Source organism: Rhinoraja longicauda, chromosome 8, assembly GCF_053455715.1.
Source record: "Rhinoraja longicauda isolate Sanriku21f chromosome 8, sRhiLon1.1, whole genome shotgun sequence".
NCBI lineage: Eukaryota > Metazoa > Chordata > Chondrichthyes > Rajiformes > Arhynchobatidae > Rhinoraja > Rhinoraja longicauda.
In genome coordinates, this window is record NC_135960.1 from 73327741 (window position 1) to 73352441 (window position 24701).

The 24701-nt window shown below is 45.0% G+C and overlaps 1 protein-coding gene across 10 annotated transcripts in view; it reads left to right on the top strand.

The window, feature by feature from the left end:
* The first annotated feature begins 5574 nt into the window (after window positions 1–5574).
* LOC144596108 (cyclin-dependent kinase 2-like) overlaps window positions 5575–24701 on the top strand; it is a 36159-nt gene continuing 17032 nt past the window's right edge. The window contains exons 1-6 of one of the 10 annotated variants that reach the window (XM_078404277.1): window positions 5575–5719; window positions 12526–12603; window positions 14325–14445; window positions 16119–16289; window positions 20045–20146; window positions 20689–20736. In XM_078404277.1, the coding sequence (XP_078260403.1) occupies window positions 5604–5719; window positions 12526–12603; window positions 14325–14445; window positions 16119–16289; window positions 20045–20146; window positions 20689–20736 (636 nt within the window). In that variant the 5' untranslated portion in view covers window positions 5575–5603. Of the gene's footprint in view, window positions 5720–12525; window positions 12604–14324; window positions 14446–16118; window positions 16290–17216; window positions 17715–20044; window positions 20147–20632; window positions 20737–24701 lie in introns of those variants that run through there. The other 9 variants (XM_078404282.1, XR_013547567.1, XR_013547569.1 and 6 more) reach the window with 9 other exon arrangements.

The window sequence follows — 24701 nt, forward strand, 5'->3', positions numbered from 1 at the left end:
TCAATTCATATAATGTGGATGTAGTTTAGAGATACAACTCGGAAACATGCCCTTCAGCCCACTCCTTCCAGCGATCCCTGCACATTAACACTACCCTATACACACTAGGGACAATTTTACATTTATACTAAGCCAATTAACCTACAAACCTGTACGTGTTTGGAGTGGGAGGAAACCGAAGATCTCGTAGAAATCCCATGCAGGTCAAGGGGAGAACATACAAACTCCGTACAGACAGCACCCGTAGTCAGGATCGAACCTGGATCTCTGGCGCTGTAAGGCAGTAGCTCTACTGCTACGCAGTGGACTACCGAAAAAAGAAAATTACATGTTTTATTTTAATATTGTATGATAAACTTTTTTTAAACAAGTAATTTGTTGAAACCAGTGGTCAAAGTTTTTTTTTACTTTCAAACCAGTCAATTCAAGTTTTAAGGAAATTTTAATTATAAATGAGAGTACATAATTCAAGATACACAAAATGCTGGAGTAACTCAGCGGGACAGGCAGCATCTCTGAGAAGGAATGGGTGATGTTTCGGATCAAGACCCTTCTTCAGACTGCTGAGAAATAAGGGAAATGAGATATAGACGGTGATATGGAGAGATAAAGAACAATGAATGAAAGATATGCAAAAAAGTAACGATGATAAAGGAAACAGGCCATTGTAAGCTGTAGGGTGAAAATGAGAAGCTGGTGCGGCAGGGATAGAGAGAAAGGGAATGCCGGGGCTGCCTGAAGTGAGAAATCAATATTCATACCACTGGGCTGTAAGCTGTCCAAGCGAAAAATAAGATGCTGTTCCTCCAATTTGCGTTTAGCCTCACTCTGACAATGGAGACCAAGGACAGAAAGGTCTGTTTCGGATTGGGAAGGAGAATTAAAGTGTCCAGCAACTGGGAGATCAGGTTGGTTCAGGCGGGTTGAGCGAAGGTGTTCTGCGAAATGATTGCCCAGTCTGCGTTTGGTTTCGCCGATGTAGAAGAATTCACATCTTGAACAGATACAGTAGATGAGGTTGGAGGAGGTGCAAGTGAACCTCTGCCTCACCTGAAAGGACTATCCGGGTCCCTCGACAGAGTCGAGGGAGGTGGTATAGCAACAGGTGTTGCACCTTCTGCGGTTGCAGGGGAAGGTACCTGGGAGGGGGTTTGGGTGGAAGGGATGAGTTAACCAGGGAGTTGCTGAGGAAACAAAAGGCGGAAAGGGGTGGAGATGGGAAAATGTGGTTAGTGGTGGAATACCGTTGGAGGTGGCGGAAATTACAATTGAATTTTGGTCATTGGGAAGGAATGTGAATACAAAATCAGGCTTTTTATGGTAAAAACTGGCTTCCATTTTGTCAGGAGCAGCAGCCATGTAATGAAAAGTCTGCATATGTAGTCTTTACTTAGGCTACATAGATGGAAATATTTGCACAATTTCCTTAAGTCCTGCCCCATCTATAATAATGGAGATATGTACTACAACTAGCCATGTGAATTCTTATTGCAATGCAGTGGTTCGTGGCTTTTACCGGAATGAGGCAGCAAGAAACTGAGAAGGAGGAAGTTTCACTCTGGTTTAGCTGAATCTGCTTGTATTGTTTACATTGCAAGCTTAGGCTTAATATTTTATCTTGTAGAGTGGACTAGTGGACTATTACAATGATTAAAGCTGATCTGAATAATTGTGAAAACAAATATTGACAGAACATTTGCAGTTACACAGTCTTGGTACAAATATTGTTTTCTGACTTGTTGCACTGTCATTTGAGGCTTTTACATTGCCAAAGAGCTCCTTGTAAGAAAAAGTTGTATCTTTAATTTAGTCAAGAAACTTTTCTAAATGATTCTGCACTTAACAACTTGTGCACTTCAACTATAAAGCAAAAATTTGTGAGAAAAATTAATATTCAATGTTTAAATTTAGAGCAAAGTCCTGCCAAATTAGAATGTATTTCACAGCCATCTGGTGGTTACAAGCAATGTTGTGCAGATACAAATCCAAATGTATTTGAATATAACTCCACATTTTGGTGTGCTTCATGCTGCCGTTATCTATGATTGCATTTGATCTTGATTGGGTTACTGGGAATTATACCTGAAATTCCAAACATCATAATAGTGTATGATTTAAAAGTTTTTTCATCCCAAAACACAAATTTATGTCAACATTCTAATAACAGGAAAAATGAGGAAAAGGGAACAAAATGATGATTAGTTTTTTTTCCCTTAGACAATTTATTTTTAATGATTGAGTAGATATGAGGAGAATCTGTAAGAACGGAGTTCATACAGGAGGCTCGATGGGATTGCGATAGTTTGGGTGTCTGATGGCTTATAGTTAACATTTAAATTTAACCGAGGGCGGAATAATGGTGCAGCGGTACAGTTGCTGCCTTACAGACCCGGGTTCGATCCTGAGTACGGGTGATCTCTATACTGACTTAGTATGTTCTTCATAATCACATTACAAGTACTGGAAAGATCAATACTGCCAAATAGCAGTTTACAAACATCAATCAACCAATTATCAAATTACAACGGTATAATCCACATGATGAATTGGACCCTGTTCCGACCAGCGTTCACGAAAGGTGCCCAGAGTCCCTGTACCACGAGTGCCCTCTCCAGGGACCCATGGACAGGGCATGGACAGAGGGACAGGCAGTCGACTCAGGCAGGACACTCAAAAGCCCGCTGCCTGGACTCTTGAAGGGTCTCGACCCGAAACATCACCCAATCCTTCTCTCCAGAGATGCTGCCTGTCCCGCTGAGTTACTCCAGCATTTTGTGTCTAACTTCCCTTGAATGGCCACCGCAGCCAGGCCCAGGAGAAAACTGACAGGGAGAATCCCCCACCAGCCACCATCCCTCTCCTTTCCGTACTAGGTGACCAAATATCAAGAGTGACTCGACAAAGGTTTTAAATATTTTACAAATCAAAATCTTAATGCTGTTACTGTAAATAACGCATTTTCACTTAAAACAATCACTGTTACAAGTACTGGAAAGATCAAAACTGCCAATTAATGCCAATCAAACAGTGTGGAATTTCTCTGGGTGCTCTGCTTTCCTCCCATATTGTGAGCAATTTTGGGCATCATATCTGAGGATGTTTACTGGCTCTTGAAGAGGGTCCAGAGGAGGTTTACAAGAATGATCCCAGGAATGAGTGGGTTAACATATGTGACCGTTTGATGGCACTGGTCCTGTACTCGCTGGAGTTTAGAAGGATGAGGGGGGACCTCATTGAAACATACAGAATAGTGAAAGGCCTGGATAGAGTGGATGTGGAGAGGATGTTTCCACGGAAGATAGACACAAAAAGCTGGAGTAACTCAGGACAGACAGCATCTCTGGAGAGAAGGAATGGGTGTTGTTTCAGGTCGAGACCCTTCTTCAATACCTTTCCACTAGCGGGAAAGTCTAGGACTAGAGGTCATAGCCTCAGAATTAAAGGACGTTCCTTTGGGAAGGAGATGAGGAGGAATGTCTAGTCAGAGGGTGGTAAATCTGTGGAACTCTTTGCCACAGAAGGCGGTAGAGGCCAAGTCAGTGGATATTTTAAAGGCAGAGATTCTTGAGTACTAGTCTCAGGGGTTATGGGGAATGGGCAGGAGAATGGGGTTAGGAGGGAGAGATAGATAAGCCATGACTGAATGGTGTAGACTTGATGGGCCGAATGGCCTAATTCTGCTATCACTTATGACATATATTCCAAAGATGTGCGGATTTGTAGGTGAATCGGCCTCTATGAATTGCCCCAGGTGTGTAGGAAGTAGAACACGTGAATGTTGGGAAGGGCTGTGTACCTCGAAAAGTAAACTATCTCCAAAAATGTACAGATTCATGGAAGGAAAGTTGGGGGAGGGGGAATGAGGGAGCGCTGAGGGGGCGGGGAGTGAGGGAGCGCCGCGGGGGGAGTGAGGGAGCACCGCGGGGGGGGAGTGAGGGAGCGCCGCGCGGGGGCGGGAAGTGAGGGAGCACCGCGCGGGGGTAGTGAGGGAGCGCCGCGGGGGGGGAGTGAGGGAGCGCCGCGCACATGTGGGAGCGCCTCGGGGGGGAGTGAGGGAGCGCCGCGGGGGCGGGCGGCGAGTGACAGAGCGCCGCGAGGGGAGTGAGGGAGCGCCGCGGGGGGAATGAGGGAGCGCCGCGAGAGGAGTGAGGGAGCGCCGCGGGGGGAATGAGGGAGCGCCGCGCGGATGTGGGAGCGCCTCGGGGGGAGTGAGGGAGCGCCGCGGGGGGGAATGAGGGAGCGCCGCGCGGATGTGGGAGCGCCTCGGGGGGAGTGAGGGAGCGCCGCGGGGGAAGGGGAGTGAGGGTGCGCGGTGCGGGGAAGTGCAGGTGTTGTAGAGCGGGGTGGGGGGGCGGTGGACGGACGGTTGGGCGCGCGGGGAGGGAGGGAGGGACGGTTAGGGCGCGTGCGCGTGGTGGGGGGGCAGTGGACGGACGGTTGGGCGCGCGGGGAGGAGGGGAGGAGGGGGGGAGGGACGGTTGGGCGCGTGCGCGGGGTGGGGGGTGTGAGGGGGACGGTTGGGCGCGCGGGGAGAGATGGTTGTGCGCGCGGAGTGAGGGCGCGCGGGGAAGGAGGGGTTGTGGATGTGAGGCGCGGAGGGTGTGTGGGGGGACACACGTGAGGGGGAGTGTGAGGGAGGCGTGAGGGGGGATTGGGGGTGGGTTGGGGACGTGAGGGGGAAGTTGGGGACGTGAGGGGGAAGTTGTGGACGTGAGGGGGGATTGGGGGTGGGTTGGGGACGTGAGGGGGAAGTTGGGGACGTGAGGGGGAAGTTGGGGACGCGAGGGGGGGAGGTTGGGGACGTGAGGGGCTTTGTGGGTGGGTTGGGGACGTGAGGGGGTGTGGGGGGATTGGTGTGAGGGGGAAGTTGGGGACGTGAGGGGGAGTTGGTGTCGTGAGGGGGAGTTGGGGACGTGAGGGGGGGGATTGGGGTCGTGAGGGGGAAGTTGGGGACGTGAGGGGGAAGTTGGGGACGTGAGGGGGAGTTGGGGACGTGAAGGGGAAGTTGGGGACGTGAAGGGGAAGTTGGGGACGTGAGGGGGAGTTGGGGTCGTGAGGGAGTTGGGGACTTGGGGAGTTGGGGACGTGAGGGGGGGATTGGGGTGTGTGGGGGGGTTGGGGACGTGAGGGAGGGGTGTGGGGGGGTTGGGGACGTGAGGGGGGGATTGGGGTCTTGAGGGGGGGTTGGGGACGTGAGGGAGGGGTGTGTGGGGGTTGGGGACGTGAGGGAGGGGTGTGGGGGGTTGGGGACGTGAGGGGGGTTGGGGTCGTGAGGGATTTGGGGACTTGAGGGGGAGTTGGGGACGTGAGGGGGGGATTGGGGTGTCTGTGGGGGGGTTGGGGACGTGAGGGAGGGGTGTGGGGGGATTGGTGTGGGGGGGTTGGGGACGTGAGGGGGGGATTGGGGTCTTGGGGGGGGTTGGGGACGTGAGGGAGGGGTGTGTGGGGGTTGGGGACGTGAGGGAGGGGTGTGGGGGGGGTTGGGGACGTGAGGGGGGTTGGGGTCGTGAGGGGGAGTTGGGGTCGTGAGGGGGCGTGTGGGGGGGAGGGGTGGGGGCGCGCTGTGTGGCGCTGCTGTCAACAGGGGAGAGCGGGAGGTTGCCATGGACAACTTCCAGAAGGTGGAGAAGATCGGTGAGGGCACCTATGGTGTGGTCTACAAGGCTATGAATAAAGTGACGGGGGAGATGGTGGCTCTGAAAAAGATAAGACTGGACGCGTAAGTTAATGCCAGGGCCCGCAAGAATTACTGACTGTTCAAGGGACTCCTTTCCAAGAAACGACACAAAGCGCCAGTTACTGAAACACTTTGTGTCGCTGATGGTTCACTGGTGGGTTTAGAGTTTCGTGCTAATCCTCAGAAACACTGCATTTGAAACAATGAGCAATTACCCATTCTCCCTGAAGTCGCCTTTAAACAGGACATTCTCATTTTATGCCTGCACCAACAGCAGCAGATTTTCTCCCAGAATGGTATCAACGTGACATTCACAGAAATTGATCGTTTAAAATAGAAATCCAATGTCTCCATCCCGACGCGTGCATTAAAAAAAAAGAACATAAACAACGTAACGTTTGACAAATATCAAACGTCAGTTGCTTGACTATGAACATTTTCCTCTACAACATGCTCTGGATCAGTTGGGAATGTTGGGCCAAGGAATAGCACATTGAATTTAACACTGAGAAGTGAGATATTGCACTTTGATGTGTCAAACCAGATCAGGGCTTGCACAGTTAAAATGGTAGAGCCCGGGAAAGTATGGTAGATTAGAGCTGGGAGCAGGCAAATGGGACCAGCCCAGTATGTCAACTTGGTCGGCATGGACAATATGAGCCGAAGGGCCTGATTCCATGCTGTATAGCTCAATGAGTATCTTCCTTCAGGTACATGGTACGATACGATAGAACTATATCCCAGGAAGAAAATTGATCTGCCAACAGTCATAAAAACACAAAATACATGAAACATGAAATGAAAATGACGAGTGGAAAGGCTTGGGGGATGTGCAAAGATTGGGGAGGGGGGGAGGGGGGGAGGGGAGTCAGTCTCAGTCTCAGTCGGACAGAAGGGGAAGGAGTTGTAAAGTTTGATAGCCTTTACAACTCTTTTAGGTACATGGTATATGGTTCCCTGAAAGTGATAAGGTCTAGTCAACAGGGTAATGAAGAAAGTATTTGCCGCATATGCCTTTATTGGGAATGGTATTGAGTACAAAAGTTGGGAAATCATTGTACAGCTGTAAAACTCATAGGTGAGACCTCACGAGGTGTACTGTGTGTAGTTCCAGTCGCCCAGCTAAAGGAAGATAGTCACTCAGCTATACAGGGCATAAACATGTCTTTTGACTCATCTTGTACATGCCAGCCAACTTGGCTCGTCCCATTTGCCTACACTTGGCCCATAAACCTCAAAACCCTACCTATCCATGTATCCATGTATAATTTTTTTTTTAAAGTTATAATTGTATCTGCATCTATAGCTTCCTTTTGCAGTTCATTCCAGATAAGGACGACCCTCTGAGTGCAAAAGGTGTCCCCGAGTTCCCTCTTAAATAACCTTCCTCTCAGCTTAAGTGTATGCACATTAATTTTAGAATCCTCTACCCCGGGAAAGAGTCTGTAAGCATTCACTTTATTTGTGCACCTCATGATCTTATACATCTCAATAAAGTCATCTTTCAGTCTTCTATGCTCCAAAAGAAAAAAAGCCATGGCCTATCCACCTCTCACTATTATGTAAGGACAGGTAACATCCTGATGAATTTCTTCTGCACCATTTCCAAATTAATGACATCCTTTCTATGCTGGGTGATCAGAACTCAATACTTCAGTGTGGTCTCACCATCTGCTTGTACAGCTGCATCTTGATGGTTCAACTTTTATACATAATCCCCTTCCCAATCAAGGCAAGTATGGCAAATGCCTTCTTCACCAAATTGTTCACCTTCAGTCACTCATGCATCTGTACTTCCAGATCTCTCTGTTCTGCAATGCTTTTCAAGGCTTTACCATTTACTGTAAGCCCAGCCCTGGTTTGGCATACCAAAGTGCAACACCTCATATTTGCAAGAGCTAAATTCTATTTGTCCTTCCTTAGCCCACCTTCCCCAAGGGTCCAGATCCTGTTGTAAACTTAAATATTCTTTCTTGCTATACCATCATTTTATCAGCCAATTTAATGAAAATGTTATTTAAACTATGGTAAACCCTCATTTTTAAAGACCTCTTCATAATGGATTTCGATCATGGTGGACTGATCTACCGACCTTCACTGCCTTCTGACGCCAACCCGACCGTTGCCACTTCTCCAGCCAATCCTGCCACCACAGCCGCTATGGCTACCACCGTAGTTGCCACCATCACCTCTGCCACTAGCCCCATCACTTACATCACTACCATCATTGCCGCAGTCGCTACCCCCATCACCACTACCTCCACCACCGCTGCCACCAGCACTACCACCATTACTGCCGCTGCTGCCCCCCAGCTGCACTCCGGCCGCCTGCAGATACAATGACTGCGTGGATCCTTGCCTCTCCCCCAGCCATCAACTCACCTGGATTCCAGGTCCAGTTACAGACCAAGAGTCTGAAGAAGTGTCTGGACCCAAGACGGTAGATGCCATGTTCTCCAGAGATACTGCCTGACCCGCTGAGTTACTCCATCACTTTGTATCCTTTTTTGTATTAACCAGGAACTGTAGTTGTTTGATCAGTCTGAAGAAGGGTCTCGACTCGAAACGTCACCCATTCCTTCTCTCCAGAGATCCCGCTTCTATCCCGCTGAGTTACTCCAGCATTTTGTGTCTATCTTCGATTTAAACCAGCATCTGCAGTTCTTTCCCACACCACGTAGTTGTTTGTTTCTGCTAGTTACACAATTACTCGGTTATAGCAGACAGTCGTGAAAAATGGACACCATCTCCTTCCTTTTGGTCCGTTATAACGTGGGTTTACTGTATTTATTTTTCTCTTAACACAATCATACCCTTTATTACCCTTTATGATAACTGATTTGATTCCTAATTTGTTTGCCTTGTTTGTTTCATTCCTTCTTTTGATCCTTATGTTCCTATTGTTATGAATTATGGTTTTGGTTCAGTAATAAGGCAGATGAAATACATAGGTATGCAAATTGGAAAGACTAAATGATTTTATGCTGCTTTAAAAAAAACTTTATGGTCCTTAGCCATTTGGTGGTTCACCTCTACCATGTACAGAAGAGAGAGAAAGGGATAGAGGAGGACTAAGTACTACGTGTTTGCTATAATCAGCAGACAGAAAAAATAAATATATCTCACCGTCTCCATCACAGGAAACAGACTATTGACCGACATCCACTACAAACCTACTGACTCCCATAGCTATCTTGACTACACTTCTTCCCACCCTTCTTCCTTTAAAGACTCTATCCGCTACTCCGCATCTGCGCGCAGGATGAGGTGTTCCATACCAGGGCATCGCAGATGTCCTCATTCTTTAGGAAACGGGGGTTCCCCTCTTCCATTATAGATGAGGCTCTCACTCGGGTCTCCTCGATATCCCGCAGCTCCGCTTTTGTTCCCCCTCCCCCCATTCGTAACAAGGTCAGAGTCCCCCTTGTCCTCACCTTCCACCCCATCAGCCGTTGCATACAGCATATAATTCTCCAACATTTTCATCACCTCCAACGGGATCTCACTACTGGCCACATCTTCCCATCCCCACCCCTTTCTGCTTTCCGCAAAGACCGTTCCCTCCGAAACTCCCTGGTCAACTCGTCCCTTCCCACCCATACCACCCCCTCCCCAGGTGCTTTCCCCTGCAACCGCAAGAGATGCAACACCTGTCCCTTTACCTCCCCCCTCGACTCCATCCAAGGACCCAAACAGTCTTTCCAGGTGAGGCAGAGGTTCACTTGCACCTCCTCCTTCATCTACTGCATCCACTGTTCCAGGTGTCAACTTCTCTACATCGGCGAGACCAAGCGCAGGCTCGGCGATCGTTTCGCTGAACACCTCCACTCATTCCGTCTTAACCTACCTGATCTCCCGGTGGCTCAGCACTTCAACTCCCCCTCCCATTCCCAATCTGACCTTTCTGTCCTAGGCCTCCTCCATTGTCAGAGTGAGGCCCAGCGCAAATATGAGCACCTCATATTTCGCTTGTGTAGTTTACACCCCAGCGGTATGAACATTGACTTCTTTAACTTCAGATAGCCCTTGCTTTCCCTCTCTATACTCTCCCCTTCCCAGTTCTCCCACTAGTCTTACTGTCTCTGACTACATTCTATCTTTGTCCCGCCCCCTCCCCTGACATCAGTCTGAAGAAGGGACTCGACCCGAAACGTCACCCATTCCTTCTCTCCTGAGATGCTGCCTGACCCGCTGAGTTACTCCAGAATTTTGTGTCTACCTGAGAAAAAATAAATATCCATGAGTAACTTTGATATATATTTTGTACCTTTTAAATATTGGCATTTAAAATGCTCCATTTAAATTCTTTGGATATGTGAAAGTACATATTTTGTTTATAGATTTATGTGTTGTCAGAGGCTAAAATAATTCCTTTTTTATATGATATTTGAGTTTTTTCCTGGTAAATACAATTTTTATAAACATTAAAAAATTTGAGAACTTTGAGTAATACTTACATTAACTTTTATAAATTCTTACCCATTATCTCTTTAGCATTATCGAGATGTAATTAAACTGTCATGCACTGGGGTATTGCATCACATCAGTTTTGGATTTCCAGGCTGTTTGGCCTGCACTGCATGGGAGCCTTTGTGCACTAAATAACAGCGTCACCTTAATTCACAAACAGCTACGTATTGCAATTGGAATGTATAATAAAAATGCAAAGTAAAACTAATAACCTATTGTATGAACTTTAAAATGGGACAACATTCAGGAGTGCATTAAATTTCATTTATTCCCACAGCCTAATTCTACTTCAGCAAGAGTGTACTTGCACTGGATTTCATTCAGGCAATGCCATTATTTCAGGAATGCAGAAGGGGCAAGAAAATCTTCTTTAAATGTAGCAAGGATATGGGGATGATTAGAAGGAAAAAGAGAAATCTTATGGATAAGAGGAATAACTCCAATATTGAATGACTATTTTGTATCCTCACAAAAGAAGATAAAGTCGATGTCAGAGTAATGAAAGAACAGGCAAATAACTTTAGAGGATATAAATAAAGAGGAACTACTTAAAAGGGTAGCACTGTTCCAGTATGCATGAAATAAAAACAAGGGTAGAATTAAAAGAGGTTCTTGGCTGCAGTCTTTCAATCCGTTAATAATGTGGATACTGCTAAAAGACTGGAGGATAGAAAATGTTATTCTGTTTTTAAAAAGGCAGAGAAATAAACCCAGTAATTATAGAGGTGTAAACCTGATGTTTTGGGAACATTTCTGGAGACTACAACTACTTTTCTATTAAAAAAAACATGGATTAGTTAATTACAACCAACGGGTTTTTATTGAGGCTAATATTGTATGACATGCTTGATTCAATTCTTCAGTGAAATAATCGAGGGTATTAAAGTAGTATAATTGATACTTCGTATAAACACATTCCCAAATAATTCAAAGGGTACCCTATAATGTTTGCATTGGTAGAACTGAGCCCAAGGAATGCAACAAGGATTAGCCATGGCAACATTGATACACTTCACTGCAGAACAGAAAGCAGTGTATGGTAAATGGATGTTTTTCGGATTAGTGGCAGGCATCTGCTTGTTAATAACATATCTAATAAATGTAACCTACTTCGGAAGGCCATAGACTGATGATTTAAATGAATTGAAGGCAGAGCAGAGTATAATATAAATATAAACCACATTTTTTGTGAATTATTTGTTCTGAACAAAAATTTAATAACCTTTCAGTTAAATTCAATTATTTTATTGTGATAATGTGGTGTCACAAGTAGATAGGGTGGTAAAGAACATTTTTGGTACTTGGCCTTCATCACTCAGGATATTGAATATGAATATTGGGACATTATGTTACAGTTGTACAAGATATTGGTGAGGCTACATTTGAAGTATTGTGTTCAGTTTTGGTCACACTGCTATAGAAAAGATGCCATTCGCTGGAAAGAATGCAGAGAAGATTTATCATATCATATCATATATATACAGCCGGAAACAGGCCTTTTCGGCCCACCAAGTCCGTGCCGCCCAGTGATCCCCGCACATTAACACTATCCTACACCCACTAGGGACTATTTTTACATTTACCCAGCCAATTAACCTACATACCTGTACGTCTTTGGAGTGTGGGAGGAAATCGAAGATCTCGGAGAAAACCCACGCAGGTCACGGGGAGAACGTACAAACTCCTTACAGTGCAGCACCCGTAGTCAGGATCGAACCTGAGTCGACGGCGCTGCATTCGCTGTAAAGCAGCAACTCTACCGCTGCGCTACCGTGCCGCCCTGACGTTGCCAGGACTGAGCTTTAAGAAGAAGTTGGGCAGCAAGAACTTTATTCCTTGGAGCTTAGGAGGCTGACGGTGATCTTATGGAGTTACAAAAACAAGAGTAGGAGAATCAAGAACTAGAGAATATAGGTTTACGGCAGGAGAGGAAAGCTTTACTAGGAATTTAAGGGGCTACCTCTTCACTCAAAGGTTGGTTGGTATGTGGAACAATATCGATACTATAACAGCATTTAAAGGACACTTAGACAGGTACATGGATGGGAAGGGTTTTAGAGGGATCTGGACAAGCAAATGGAATTAGCTTAGATGGGGCATGATGGTTGGCATGGCCAAGTTGGGCTGAAGGATCCTTGTTGTATGACTATATGTGGATGAGAATCGGTTTTCCTCACTATATTTGGAGAGCTCCTGTTAAGAATAATTTTTGCAATGTTTATTTTAGGAATCAGGATAATTAGCTTGCTTGATAGTTGGAGAATTCAATGGGAAAATCCTGAAGATAGAATTGAAAAAGAAAGAAAGGTTATTGCATAAGACCAAGGTGTGAAAATAAATGTAAAATATATATAAATGTTAATTATTTTTGAATATAGGGAAATGGAAGGAGTGCCAAGTACTGCTATTCGAGAAATCTCATTGTTAAAAGAATTGAATCATCGAAATATTGTGAGGTAAGAATTTTTTTTTTGATTGGGTGAGAAAATGATTAACTTATTATGATTTTTAATTATTCTCCATCTTAAGTAAATGATGGTGTTTTCTTCATAGAATTTCTTAGTATTGCATCACCCTTTATTGCTGCTGTTCAAACATAAGAAGGTAATAGATATTTAACATGTCCACGGTTTGGAAACAGACAAGTATTGTTAGTTGGGTTTGAAAGCAATACTCATGAACAATATGCATTCAAAAAGATCTATAGTTATGGTAAGCATAAAGTAGGAATGCACTATTTTATACATGTGGTAATCTGAGGCACCATTTCCGCCAAACAGTTTGTTCCCTTGAAACGGTTTTAACTTTCTTTTTATCATGGAAGACATCAAAACCATTTGGCTACTTACTGAATAATACCAAACACAATGGAAGAACAAAGGTTTGTGCCCTACATATTTCTTCTAATATTTTAAACTCTCTTTCAGCTCTTCTTGGCTCTTTTTATTTCTTGGCTTTGACTAAGATCAATATTTATGTTTACTTGCTTCCTCTGTTCTTTAACAGCTCATGCATGCTCTTTTTACTGGCCATGTTTTCATTTTATTCGAATCTTAACTAATTAAGACTAATTCTATTTTGTCGCACACTTTACATTAGAGTCATAGAGAAGTACAGCACAGAAACAGGCCTGTTGGCCCACCAACTCCAACAATAATTCCATTCCCTGCACATTCTATTGCCAGATTCTATCACTCACCTACACACTTGGGGCAATTTATAGTGGCCAGTTATCCTACTGATCCGCACATCTTTGAGATGTGGTAGGACACTGGAGCATGCCGGGGAAACCATTAAGACATAGGGAGCAGCATTAGTTCACAGCACCAGAGTTAAGATTGAGCCCAGGGTTTCTGGTACTATGAGTCAGCAGCTCTACTAACATAGCGCTGTGACACCCACATTCGTTATGACAATTTCTTGTTGCACTTACTTTTATATTCTTCCTGCACTGTGTCCTTGGACTACAAACTATGTGGAAATGCAAACCTGAACCCATTTGTAGATCATAAATCAGAGATATTAGCCACTTGAGAATGTTTCCTATCAAATTAACTGCTGAATTCTGAAGCCTTTGTTATATTAACAAACATTTTAGTTTAGTTTAAAGATACAGCGCGGAAACAGGACCTTTGGCCAACTGAGTCCGCACCGACCAGCGATCCCCGCACACTAACACTATACCACACCCACTAGCAGCAATTTTACACATGCACCAAGCCAATTAATCTACATGCCTGTACGTCTTTGAAGTGTGGGAGGAAACCAAAAATCTCGGAGAAAACCCATGCGGTCACGGGGAGAACGTACAAACTCCGTACAGACAGCACCCGTAGTTAGGATCAAACCCTGGTCTCCGGCACTCTCAGCACTGTAAGGCAACAACTCTACCACTGCGTCACCGTGCTGCCCTTAGTTTTAATTAAAAGTGTGTTCAAGAACTGGAACTTTAAATTTATCTTTATATCTGACTGCTGGGGATTTTCGATGGACAAGGAGGCTGGTAGATCTTTCACTCAAGGTCTCTCATTTTGCCAAATAATCCAGACCCTTTAATCCAGATCCTCATTTTTGAGGCCATAGATGTGATGAATTTGTGCATTTTATTTCCATTAAATTATGATATTGTGATGAACCCATCAAAGTAATAGGAATAATTTGCGTACATTTACTCTAGACTGCTAGATGTTATCCACAGTGAAAAGAAATTGTACTTGGTGTTTGAATTTCTCAATCAAGATCTGAAGAAGTATATGGACTCTGCTCCACCTACTGGACTCCCTTTGCAATTAGTTAAGGTAATTAAAAGTTGATTGTTTTTCAGTCTGTAATCAATCTGAAGAAGGGTCTCGACCCGAAACGTCTCCCATTCCTCCTCTCCAGAGATGCTGCCTGCCCCGCTGAGTTACTCCAGCATTTTGTGTCTACCTAGTTGTATTTAAATTGTGTCTTCTATAAAGTACAGTAACACATACACATACAGAACAAACCATTGAAGCTCTCCCACTGCTCCAGTGAATCCATCCATTTTTTTCAGGGATGATAAGCAGTCGACCTTTTTTTCTTGATCTATTGGGAGACATAATTTGGAGCGTGACATGTAGGAATTCTTGGAAATAGACTTAAATAATAATGTTTGCCAAATTTCCACTTTGGATCATCATTATGTTTAAATGTTAAAGCCTTTTCAAAACAAAAGAACTCTGACATTGATTAACTCAAATAGAACTCTGGATGCAGGGTGAAATCTTGTTCAAACTGGACTAAGCATATGAACATTATTGTGCAATGGCCAGTACATTTTCTATTTGGCTTTATAATGCTGACAACTTTGTAATTGAATGGATGATTTGCAGATCTTTTTGCTATAAATGTTGTTTTTTTCATCTCTGTCGACTTTATACCTTGGATCTAACTTTTTGGGGAATTGTTATTGAAAGCATCTTTCCCCAAAACATCATTCACAGGAGAGCTAGACATGAAAGAGGATACCTTTGCAGATTGCCGGGGGGAAGACATGGAGGGGTGCAGATCTGGAGATTTAAGTCCACTACATGCATAAATTATGTTAGCAGATATACATCTAGAAACTAGCCAAATTGATGGGTTCCAGTAGGGAATCCTCCAGGGGAGGCTTAAACACTGGATCTTCTAGGTTTTCTGCTACTCAACAAGAGATCTCTGTGAAGAATATACAAAGTAGTTGAATGGTTAGCAGAGAGGGTTTCGGGAGGGTGGGTGGGTGTGGAGGTAGCTGTTATGGGGAGATGGTGGAGAATGAGTGGTTTGATTTATACGAGGTGGAGGTGGATGAGGTTGGAATATCACTGGTATTCCTAGCTCACAACATTACAGAAAAGCACATTATCCATGTGACTGTCCACTTATATCTTTAATTGCAGTTTCCCCCAAATCTTGGGAGACCTGGCCAGCAAATATTAAGCCAGAAAGATAGATAAAATCTGAGACACAGCATTGTTAAAAATATTTCAATGAATCACTGGTCTCCAGGGAGCAGTTTAGTTCTTTGCACCCTGCTAAATCCAAAATGGGCAGGTTGGAGGAAGTTTAGATTTGAGATCTTTCTTATTCTTTAACATTTCCACCCAACTATAGCCATCCTATTTTTTTTGGATTAAAATTACCTGTAACATTAGGGCAAGGGAATAGGAGCACCTTGAAATTACTTTTTCATTCTGGAGGAGAGAGCTCTATAACTTGTCTCAGTATGAGAACCATCTGATAAGACATTCATGTCTCATTTATCAGATGTCAACATGTTTGTTTACTTCAGAATCATTGGTGTACATATGTTACTCTCATTTTGTATAACAGGAATGATTGAGTAGATTTTTTATGTGTAATAAAAGGGATTGCTTGACAGAAATATTGAAATTTGCCTGCATTAGATAACTGAATTGTTTATTTCTGGATGCAAAGTGGTCAAATAATGAAACCCCTCTTTTGGCAGAGTTATCTATTCCAGCTGCTTCAAGGTGTCGCATTCTGTCACTCTCACAGAGTTCTTCATCGAGACCTGAAACCACAAAACTTGCTCATTAATGATGGTGGTGCAATCAAGTTGGCAGATTTTGGATTGGCAAGAGCTTTCGGAGTTCCTGTGCGCACATATACTCATGAGGTAGCAAAGATTTATGTAATAGTTCATAAAATGTATATTTAGATACGCCCTTTTAAAATAATTTAGCCCCTGCTTACAAGTGACAAGTTCTAAAATGATTGCTTATTCAGTAAATATGAATATTCTAAAAACAGAAAGCATAACTTTATAACAAAAGATTATAGAAGGCCTTAAAAAGAAAGTGGGCATTTAATGACACTATTTTTAATTTTTAATCAATTCCTATCATTTCATGGGGGTAAAGAGGGTAAGGACTAATATTAAAAATACATGTGATTTTTATTTTCACTTCTGTCAAGATATGCTTCCCCACATCCACCCTCCCCCCACAGTATAATATATATATATATATATATATATATATATATAAATGTTGTACAGTTTGCAGTAAGCAAACTGTATGCAATTCTAGCAGTAAAGATGTACACCTACAGAAGCCGATGGAAGCATTTGAGGAATGACATTAAGGCCAACAAGATTGTCCCATTTTTAGAAATATTTATTGTAAGATGAGAAGATTTAAGATTTTTAAAAAACCTAATTGAAAATTTAAAGTTCAGAAAAGAATAATGGGCCAGATTTTGCTGGTGTGAATCCCAACTAGAATTATCATCTTGCTGCTTTTATAATTGGTTTTAGCATCACTGATCTAGGAAAATAAAAAATGGCCACACCTTCCATTTCTGATCTGTCATCAGTGATGCTCTTAAGATATTACATCCGTATGGACATTAACGCAGAATCATCTGTAAATCTTCCTTAAACAAACTCAGAAACCATAGTCACTAGGAGGCTGAAAAAGCAATATGTTATCTGCCATCAAAAGAAATTCACAAAACATAGATAACACCATAATACCTATAAATCACTGGAACTACGAAATCAGCATCCCCTCTGCTACTGTTTCCTCTACTTTCTGACCCACAGACCACAATCAGCGGGGATAGGTGACAACCTATCTTCCACAATAATTCTCAATGCTGGTGCCCTGCATTCTCAGTCCCCTACTATACATCTTATACACTCAGAACTGTGCAGCCAAATTCCAACTGTAAGTTTGCTGAAGACACCACTGCGGTGGGCCGGATCATGAACGAGAAGTACAGCATGGAAATAGAGAAATTAGCAACACGGTGTCAGGGCAACAACCTCTCTCTCAATGTCAGCAAGATGAAGGATCTTGTTGTCGACTTCAGGAAGCATGGTGGAGTACATACCCCAATCAGCAAGAATAGTGCCGAAGTGCAAATGGATGAGAGCTTTAACTTCCTTGGTGTCAATATTACCAACAATCTATCGTGGACCAACCAAATTGAAGCGACCGCCAACAAGGCATACCAGCTCCTCTACTTCCTCAGAAGACTGAGAAAATTCAACATGATTCTTACAAACTGCTCCAGATACACCCTAGAAAGCATACTGAAGGTATTTATTTCACAAAATGCTGGAGTAACTTAGCAGGTCAGGCAACATCTCAGGAGAGAAGGAATGGGTGACGTTTCGGGTCGAGGCCCTTCTTCAGACAGATGTCAGGGGGGCGGGACAAAGGAAGGATATAGGTGGAGACAGGAAGACAGAGGGAGAACTGGGAAGGGGGAGGGGAAGAGAGGGACAGAGGAACTATCTAAAGTTGGAGAAGTCAATGTTCATACCGCTGGGCTGCAAGCTGCCCAGGCGAAATATGAGGTGCTGTTCCTTCAATTTCCGGTGGGCCTCACTATGGCACTGGAGTAGGCCCATGACAGAAAGGTCAGACTGGGAGTGGGAGGGGGAGTTGAAGTGCTCAGCCACCAGGAGATCATGTTGGTTGAGGCGGACTGAGTGAAGGTGTTGAGCGAAACGATCGCCGAGCCTGCGTTTGGTTTCACCGATGTAAAGAAGTTGACATTTAGAGCAGCGGATACAATAGATGAGGATGGAGGAGGTGCAGGTGAACCTCTGTCTCACCTGGAAAGACTGTTTGGGTCCTTGGATGCAGTTGAGGGGGGAGGTAAAGGGACAGGTGTTGCATCTCGTGCGGTTGCAGGGGAAAGTGCCCGGGGATGGGGTGGTTTGGGTAAGAAGGGACGAGTGGAACAGGGAGTTACGGAGGGAACGGTCTCTGCAGAACGCAGAAAGGGGAGGGGATGGGAAGATGTGGCCAGTAGTGGGGTCCCGTTGGAGGTGACGGAAATGTTGGAGGATGATTTGTTGGATACGCTGGCTGGTGGGGTGGAAGGTGAGAATGAGGGGGACTCTGTCCTTGTTACGAATGGGGGGAAGGGGAGCAAGAGCGGAGCTGCGGGATATAGAAGAGGCCCTAGTGAGAGCCTCATCTATAATGGGAGAGGGGAAGCCCCGTTTTCTGAAGAATGAGGACATCTCTGATGCCCTAGTGTGAAACACCTCATCCCGGGCGCAGATGCGGCGTAGACGGAGGAATTGGGAGTAGGGGATAGACTTTTTAGAAAGCATACTGTTGGGTTTCATCACAGCTTGGCTTGGGAACAGTGCTACCCAAGTCCGCAAGTAATGGCAGAGTTGTAAATGTAGCCCAATCTATCACATAGACCAGATTCCCTATCATTGACTCCATCTGCATTTCACACTGCCTCGGCAAAGCAGCCAACATAATCAAAGATGTGTCCCACCCCTGTCATTCTTTCTCTCTGCTGCCGACCAGCAGAAGGTATGGTAACTTGAAAGCACGCAACACCAGACTCAGGAACAGCTTTTTCCCATCTGAATAGTCCTTTCATAGTGTACTGTCCAATTCACCTCTACCCCATTGCGGACATTCGACTTTGTCTTTAGAACTGAAGTGCTACTTTGCTGAGAACTATATTCTGCAATCTATACCGTCTCCTTTGTACTTGAGTTCTACTTGGTTGTATTTTTGTATAGTATCTGATCTGATTGGCTAGCATGCAAAACCAAGCTTTTCACTGTCCTTGATAGATGTGACAATAATAAACCTAAATCTAAACAGTTTGTTCAGTAGGTTGGAATGTTGCTTTATTTTATCATAGCAAATTGAAACAAAGCTTCATGATTTATGTATCTCTTAGTTACTGACATTTATGAACCAAACAATTACCAGTTTAATGTAGAGACTGAAAAAGGATCCCGACTCGAAACATCAACTAATCACCTAACAACGCGACATGGTCCCGCTGTTACTAAAGAACCTTTAGTAACAACGGGACCCAACGAGTCCACAGGTCATATAAACTTTAATAAATGCACTCCCACTTGCCGGGCTCGGCAGCCGCGCCTGTGCAGTTGGGGGAGGGATGCTGGGCCCGGTATCTGCACGTGTGCAGTTTGGGGGTGGGCAGCTGGGCCTGGTGGCGGCGCCCCTGCACAGCAGTGCCGGGAGTACCGGCGCCTGTTCTGGCGTGCCCCACGCCTGACCTTCCTCCCGTGGTGCAGCATGGCGGCAGAGAGAAGGTCAAAGAAGATGGCCGCTGGTGGGACGAACGTGCAGTAGAGCTTTGCAACCACTCTTCTGCTGCTGGCTGCCGCGATGGCCACCCGGGGCCGCGGTGAGTGGCTTCATCTCCCCTTTCCTCTACCCCCTCGCTCGACCCCGGTCCCGGGGGAGACTCCCCGACCGCCACATCTGGATATACCCTGGGATCTTGCTGTGCGCTTTTGGAGTGGGGGAGGGGAGGGGAGGGTGCAGAACCAATGCAGGAGAGGTTTGGACCCAACGGGTGCACGGGTCGTCTAGTTACTGCTAAAATGTTTGTTTTATCTTTATAATTTAATTTTAGGTTGTAACTTTGTGGTATAGAGCACCCGAAATTTTAATGGGATGTAAATTTTACTCAACGGCGGTGGATGTTTGGAGCATCGGATGCATTTTCGCAGAAATGGTATTTATCTCAGATTGCCAAAAATGTATAACTTGTATTTGGTTTATACTTTACAAACACTATCCTATTATTAGTTTATTTAAATTCTTGACAGATGAAAACATTGCAAAAATTTGACAATATATGACTGCTATATTTCCATTTACAAATCTACCAAAGGTTTTGAATATGATTTATAGTAACGATACTTATCCAGCTTACTTTCTATGTTATGCTTTACCAATTGATATCTCAAATGTTAGCAAGTCACATTTCATGTAAACATTAATGATGTAAAAACCTATATCAGTTAGGAATAGTTTTCTGCGCTTTGTTACTGGAACAATGAAACGCTCAAATTGCTTAATGAAAAACACATTAACAACTTTTTTCAATAATTGAAATGCCTATTGAACAATTATTTTTTGAAAAAACTAAAATTCAACAAATTGCATGTTTCATTAAAACCTTTAAAATATATGCAGCAAATTACCGTATTACTTTCAGTTCTTTTCAGAAAGTTTTATTGTGAGACCTCATCAACTTCCATTGGTCTGTTGCAGGAGGGACAGTCGTCCTGCAAAATGAGGGGGCAGTCGTTTAAAACCGAGGTGCATAGGAATTTCTCATAGACGATGGTGAATCTATGGAATTCTCTATACCAAATGGTTGTGGAGGCTAGATCATTGGGTTATTTCAAGAGGAAGTAAATATGCTTTTGAAAGATCAAGCAATTGAGGGTTACGGGAAACTGGCACAGAAGAGGACATGAGACCTGGAGCAGATCAGCCATGATCATATTGAATGGCAGGGTAGGTTTGATGAGCCAAATGACCCACTCTTGTAACTATAAAAACACAAAGCGCTGGAGTAATTCAGTGGGTCAGATAGCATCTCTGGAGAACATTGGATAGGTGACTTTTCTGATCAGACCCTTCTTCAGACTGATTGTGGGGTGGGAAGAAAGCAGGAAGAGAGGAGGGCCATGGCAAAGCCTGACAAGTAATAGGTAGATACAGGTGAGGGGAGGTTTTGATAGGCAGATGGTTGACAGAAGCCAGAGATGAAATGGTGCGAGTCCAGGTGGGGAAGAAGGCCCAATGAACTCATTGATTTAATTCATTGACAACTGCATCGGGGCAGCCTCCTGCACCCATGCAGAACTCATTCATTTAATTAACTTTACCACTAACTTCCACCCTGCCCTCATGTTCACTTAGACTCTCTCTGACAACTCTATCTCCTTTCTTGATCTCTCTGTCTCCATCACAGAAAGACTATTGACTGACATCTACTACAATCCTACCGACTCCCACAGTTATCTGTTGCACTTCCTCCCACCCTATTCTCAATTTCTCCCTCTCTGCCACATCAGCACTCAAGATATGGCTTCCCATTCTAGGACATCTGAGATATCATAAATGGATCCTTCACCCACATCATCTCTGTATCCCCAGGTTCTGATCTCGCTCCCCCCTGCCCAGACGGAACAAGGAGAGAATTCCCTTGATCCTCACCTTTCACCCCACTAGTCTCTGCAGCCAACACACCAGTCTCTGACCTTTTCATCTCCTTCTGATCCCACAACTAGTCAAATCTTCCCATCCATACTCCTTTCCACCTTCCGCAGAGATCACTCCCTCTGCAACTCCTTGGTTCTCTCATCCCTTCCCACCCAAACCACCCCTACTTTCCCCTGCAACCACAGGTGATATAATACCAGACCTGATACCACCTCCACCCGAAACATAATCTATCCATGTTCTCCAGAGATGCTGCTTGACCAATTGAGTTACTCCAGCACATTATGTCTTTATTTATAAACCAGCATCTGCAGTTCCTTGTTTCTACTCTTGATATTATTATGCTTTCTATGTTCTTTAAAGGGCATTTTGCCCTTCGAGCCAGCACCGCCATTCAATATGATCATGGCTGATCATCTAAAATCAGTACCCCGTTCCTGCTTTTACCCCATAACCCTTGATTCCTTTAGCCCTAAGAGCTAAATCTAACTCTTGAAAACATCCAGTGAATTGGCCTCCACTGCCTTCTGTGGCAGAGAATTCCACAGATCCACAACTCTCTCTGGGTGAAAAAGTTTTTCCTCATCTCAGTCCTAAATGGCCTACCCCTTATTCTTAAACTGTTACCCCTGGTTCTGGACTCCCCCAACATCGGGAACATTTTTCCTGCATCTAGCCTATCCAATCCTTTAAGAATTTTATATGTATCGAAAAGATCCCCTCTCCTAAATTCCAGTGAATACAAACCCAGTCGACCCATTCTTTCATCATATGTCAATCCCGCCATCCTGGGAATTAACCTGGTGAACCTAGCTGCCCTCCCTCAATAGCAACAATGTCCTTCCTCACCAGGGCCTTGTACAACTGCAATAGGACCTCCTTGCTCCAAAACCAAAATCCTCTCGCAATGAAGGCACACATGCCATTAGCTTTCTTTACTGCCTGCTGTACCTGCATGCTTGCTTTCGGTGACTGATGTACAACACACCCAGGTCTCGTTGCACCACCCCTTTTCCTAATCTGACACCATTCAGATAATAATGTGCCTTCCTGTTCTTGCCACCAAAGTGGATAACCTCACATTTATCCACATTAAACTGCATCTGCCATGCATCTGCCCACTCACCCAACCTATCTAAGTCACCCTGCAGCCTTATAGCATCCTCCTCGCAGCTCACACTGCCACCCAGCTTTGTCATCCACAAACTTGGAGATGTTACATTTAATTCCGTCGTTTAAATCGTCAATATATATTGTAAATAACTGGGGTATCACCACCGAGCCTTGCTGCGTCCCACTAGTTATGACCTACCATTCCGAAAAGGACCCGTTAATTCCTACTCTTTGCTTCCTGTCTGCCAACCAGTTCCCTATCCATGTCAATACCCTGCCCCCAATACCATGTGCTCTAATTTTGCACACCAATCTCTCGTGTGGGAGCTTGACAAAGGCTTTTTGAAAGTCCAGATACACCACATCCACGGACTCTTCCATATCCATGCTACTTGTTACATCCTCAAAGAATTCCAGAAGATAAGTCAAGCATGATTTCCCCTTCATAAATCCATGCTGACTTTGACCGATCCTGTCACTGCTTTCCAAATGCGCTGCGATAACATCTTTAATAATCAACTCAAGCATCTTCCCCATTACCGATGTAAGGCTAACTGGTCTATAATTACCTGGTTTCTCTCTCTCTCCTTTCTTAAAAGTAGAGTTATATTAGCTACCCTCCAGTCCACAGGAACTGATCCAGAGTCTACAGAACATTGGAAAATGATCACCAATGCATCCCCGATTTCTAGGGCTACCTCCTTGAGTTCTCTGGGATGCAGACCATCAGGCCCTGGGGATTTATCTGCCTTCAGTCCCAACAATTTACCTAACACCATTTCCTCACTAATGTGGAATCCCTTCAGTTCCTTCCTCCCACTAGATCCTCTGTCCCTTAGCATTTCTGGGAGATTGTTTGTGTCTTCTTTAGTGAAGACAGAACCAAAGTACTCGTTTTACTGTTCTGCCATTTGCTTGTCTCCCATTATAAATTCACCTGTCTGACTATAAGGGACGTACATTTGTCCACTAATCTTTTCCTTTCTATATATCTAAAGAAGCTTTTACAGTCAGTATTTATATTTCCCGCAAGCTTTCTTTCATGCTCTTTCCCCCCCCTTGTAGTGAGTCCAAACGAGCGATATTATCCAAAGACTTTATTGTCGATAAAACCCGTGACAAACGCAACGCACTTACTTTTGGACACTCACTAACTTCGCTCGCTAATCTAATCTCTAACCCCAGTTTGGCGCCAGACACTCAAATACCTCGCGCTCCCGCACCACGTGATCCGTAAACCAATCCGAGCGTTCTAGACTACCTGGCCAATCCGTATGTCCCTACATGACCCCCCCCCAGAACCCTCGAAACCATACCTCACGGGCGCCCGGACCTCCCTCCGGAACGCGTACGGAGGGGGGAAACCGACACCGCCAACGTGACAGGAGGCGGGGAGGGCGCAGCCGCTAGAGGCAATGGAGGGGCCACGGGAGCGGAGGGTGTAGGTGACGGAGAGCGCTTGATCGGCAACGGCGGCCCGGGCCCAACCATAGGCGGCGGGGGGCCGAGAGGTGGCAAACAGGGCGCCGCTGGCGGGACCAGTGGGGAGCCACCGACACGGGGAGGTCCTGGTCCAAATGGGCCGGCTTCAGCCGGGATACCGAAACGAGCTCCTGGCGATTTCCCACCTGCAAGGTGAAGGTGACAGCCCCTCTTTTAAGCACCTGGAACGGGCCCTGGTAAACCGGCCGAAGAGGGGGGTGGTGGGAATCTTTCCGAAGGAACACGTGATCGCAGTCCCGCAAGTCCGACGGGACGTGGACTGCCGTGCTTCCGTGCCTGGAGGTCGGGACTAGAGCCAGAGAACCCACCCGTGCCCGGAGGGAACCCAAAACCGACGTGACGGACGGCGGCAAGGCGGGAGTGGAAGGGAGAATGTCACCCGGCACCCGCAGGGGCGAACCGTAGACGAGCTCGGCCGAGGATGTGCCTAGCTCAGC